Source organism: Myripristis murdjan, chromosome 18, assembly GCF_902150065.1.
Source record: "Myripristis murdjan chromosome 18, fMyrMur1.1, whole genome shotgun sequence".
Classification (NCBI taxonomy): Eukaryota; Metazoa; Chordata; class Actinopteri; order Holocentriformes; family Holocentridae; genus Myripristis; species Myripristis murdjan.
The window spans coordinates 1,775,789-1,779,591 of record NC_043997.1 but is presented as its reverse complement, the minus strand read 5'-3'; the positions used below and the strand labels follow the sequence as shown (position 1 = coordinate 1,779,591).

Sequence of the window (3,803 nt, the reverse complement as noted above, 5' to 3'; positions counted from 1 at the left end):
TCTTTCAAGAAAAAAGAGATGAGATGTTTTTGTCCAGGTGATGTTTTTAATTCAACATGTTTGAAACTTGACAATGATGACATGTACAATGGTAGGCTGGTAAGCCATACATGTTCCACCTGTAATCTTGCAGCTATCTAACAATTATTTTCATACTAACTGGGATTCATGTGGGTAAATATGAGCGTGAGCAAGCATTTTATATATGACAAGCGTTTGGTATCTTTTTTGTGACTGGCCGCCCGTATTCCTTTTTTATTGAAATTCCAGCCTTGGTAATGAAGTCATATTTTTCACTGTGTTGTTTTGTTTTTGTCCTCATCCATTCATCTCAGAAGTCATGCTTGGTAGTGACATCGGCAATGACGTCATCATACTCATCATCCAGTCCCTCATCAGCCTGGATCGTCTGCACTGTTGCCATGGAGATGGGTGGCTCAGATCCTGCGGTCCGGTCAAAGTTGAAGAAAAATTCAGAAAATGTGTCCTCTACTAATACAGGACCAGTACTGACAGAGGCAACAGCAGGATTCATTTATTTCCATCGACTGAATCCACAGCAAAAACTGATTTTTCTAAGTTTGGCTGATGATATTTTTCTAGTCTCTGACCTCGTGTTGGCAGTAAACAGCAGCATGAGAGCACAAGACAGAGAGACGGTCAGTCAGTCAGTCTCTTACCTGCAGACCTCTGGCGCCACAGAGACACCAGGAGCAGAGTTGAGATGAAGTAAGGACAGAACACCACTAGGTGGCAGAGCAGTCTGACCGGAGACAGCAGGGGAGCTGGAGGAGGGGCTGGTGTTGTTGGTGGTGTTGGTCGTGGTGTTGTTTGTGGTGGTGATATTGGTGGTGTTGTAGTTGTCGGTGAAACTAGAGAGAGAGCAGTGGACTGGGTCAGGTGAAAGTGCAGATGGGAGTAAACTCTGTCTCAAAGCGTTTTAAAACGCTGAAACTCACTTGAATGTTTGGACAAGAATTCTTGCAGCACCTGCTCATGTCAGAGAAACTGGCTCACCTGCCACAGCCAGCCAGCTGGGTGGAGACTGTCCATAACCAGAGATGGTGCAGTGATAGAGGCCTTCATCAGACTTGGAAACATGGTGGATGGTCATCTGTCCTGTAGACTCAGTCCTGATGAAGGAGCCATCTTTATAGAAATCAGCTGGGAGGTTGGAGGCAGTCCTGGTTGCACAGTTCAGAGTCACAGCAGCTCCCTCCATCACAGGAAGGACAGGACTCTGCAGGATCACAACTGAACACAGAGACAAACCACAGGATTTCATCCATTTATAGCTCCAGAATGTCAGAGGAATACCTTTTATATAAACTATTTTATAATACTTATAATACTATTTCGCTGTTTTGAATTGAAATGAGTTGAAATCTTATATTGTTGTTTTTGCTTTTATTTCTGTGTAAATTCTTTGTTTTTTTTTTTTTTTATTTATTTGACTGCAATGTGGTGTTTGTGGAGCAGTAAAGGTGAGTAGCTGCTGTGTGGACTCACCAGTGACGGTGATGTTGACGGTGTTGCTGGTTGCTCCCTCTCTGGACTCACACCAGTAAACTCCAGTGTCTGATGGGTATGTGTAACTGATCACACAGGAGGAAGCTGTTAGTTTTCCCCAGGTGTCTCCACACTCTGTCATGGTTTCTGTGGTCGTGTTCCTCTTCACCGTCCATCCAGCAGAGTCTTCCTCACAGCTCAGATGAAGAGACTCATGAACAAACAGCTGAGCTGTGCTGGGCCTGAGAGTCAGGGAGGCTGGGTGGGGGTGGAGAGGAGGGACAAAGGACAGAGGGCTGACTGGGCTGACTCTTGTAAAGCTGGAAGTCAGAGACTCTCTTAACACTTTGGGCCTGCAGCCAGAGAAGTGCACTGACCTTTGTTGGGCCTGCAGCACAGAGACACGGTCAGCACTGAGGACACAAGAGACTCGGCTTGGTTTGAGCTTTTCACACCATCACACAAGACAGCTGCACTCCAACAACATGCAACCTGGGCTGTGGACTTCCTGTCAAACCTGCTAAAGTCTGCAGGCCACTCATTTGGCTTCACTGTGTTTCATAAAGACTTGACTGGAGATTTAATCCAGCACAGATGCAGGAGAAACACATGAAGGCATTTGTGCATCTTCCACCAATCAGCTGATACTGATGTGAACATCTGACTAACCCTAACCCTAACCCTGAGGTCAGTAAACAAAGACTAAGGTAAGTAAACAAAGACTAAGGTAAGTGAACAGCCAGTTTGTACTCACAGAGCAGCCGTAGTAGAGATGGGCTCTCCATTCCACAGCTCGCTGATATGAGATCAACACTTTGAGTTTCATCAGTCACACCAAGTAAAACCCGCCCCCTTCCTCTGTGAGTGTGACAACATGTTTTGGGGTGTCTGTGGTTTTCTGTCCAGCAGCAACTGAAGCAGCACAACTCATCATCCTCGACCCCACCCTGTCCTACCAGCCCCATGTCAACCAGGTCACCTAATGTCATGTATTATTATTATCATTATTATTAACTCAAACTGCAGCTCGGGGTCATGTAGTCCAGGTTCATGTAGATATTTTAATGTGATGTAGTTCAGCTGAATCGTAATAAAACACAGGAAGGAAGAAACATCATAGAAACAACAGAAACAAGACAAAAGAAAACTGCAAGATGCAAATGACTTTAATTTTGAAGGTGTGTTTGAAAACCCTAGAAGGGGCAACATAGTGCGATGCAAGCTCCACATTCAGCTTTATAGTAATGTTGCAGTGATGTTATATTATATATTATTATATATTATTATATTATAGTAATGGTGACTCTGTGCTGAAGACTCAGAGATGGGACTGTCACTCGGCTCCTGTCGTTTCCACTGAACACACTGCACTTATTTCTGCTGACATTTCAAAATAAAAGTCACACAGAGTGCAAAAAACCTGTGAATGTGGTTTCACGAGCCAGTTTTCAGTCACTATTACAGGAAAAGAACAACACTGAGCAAACACACACACACACACACACACACAATACAGAGAGCATGGGAGAATGTTTAGGTTGGTTTGCCACACCCAACCCACAACAAGTGATGAGTTTCCATCTCACAGCTTTTGACAGCACACACACATACACGCACACACACACACACATGCACACACACACACGGACATGTTGGACGTCCTGCTGAGACGACCGCTGTGCTGGTTTGATGATATTATTACCTTTACCTCACACACAACTTTAACTGGACTGCAAACACTCCAGTGGTCGGCCATCGTGCATCACTGGGACGTAGAGCGCCGCATCTAACCCAATAAAACACTGCAATTCAAGTTGAGACCTAAGATTTAACATTTAACATTATAAATATGAAACGTGTTGCCATGTGGCTGCAGCTCTCTGATAATAATAGGTATTTTGACGTATTACGGTTTCAGTTCTCCTCCAGTCCTCCGACATGGAGGAGAACTGAAACCCCCGAGCCGACAGAGTGACTCGAGCAGCTCGAACCAAAGAAAAACACCGCCTTCATCATTCGGACACATTCTGGCTTTAGTGAAGACGACAAGGAACAAGAAGTAAACACTGCAGAAAAACAGTTTCAGCGAGCAAAGATAATATCACCGATCTGCTTCAACACGTGGAGCCCGATCAGGACAGCCCCGCCTCCACCAAGCAGCTGCTGGCAACAAATAATCACATCCACTGTTGGACGTGACGGCGTGTGGCCTCCATTCTACAGCTCTGAGAAATCATCAACTCTTTCAGTTTTACCAGTGAAAACCAAGTGACCCTCGCCCCCTCCTGCCTTCC

General features: G+C 45.1%; 1 protein-coding gene across 1 annotated transcript; it reads right to left on the bottom strand.

Moving 5' to 3' along the window:
- Positions 1-331: 331 nt before the first annotated feature.
- Positions 332-2,329, bottom strand: LOC115376964 (high affinity immunoglobulin gamma Fc receptor I-like). The gene is made up of 7 exons (XM_030076817.1): positions 2,264-2,329; positions 1,887-1,922; positions 1,510-1,767; positions 1,018-1,254; positions 845-872; positions 681-763; positions 332-444 (listed from the first exon to the last, which is right to left on the bottom strand). The coding sequence occupies exons 1-7, from the start codon at positions 2,292-2,294 to the stop codon at positions 332-334; spliced, it is 786 nt and encodes a 261-aa protein (XP_029932677.1). The 5' UTR covers positions 2,295-2,329.
- Positions 2,330-3,803: the final 1,474 nt, after the last annotated feature.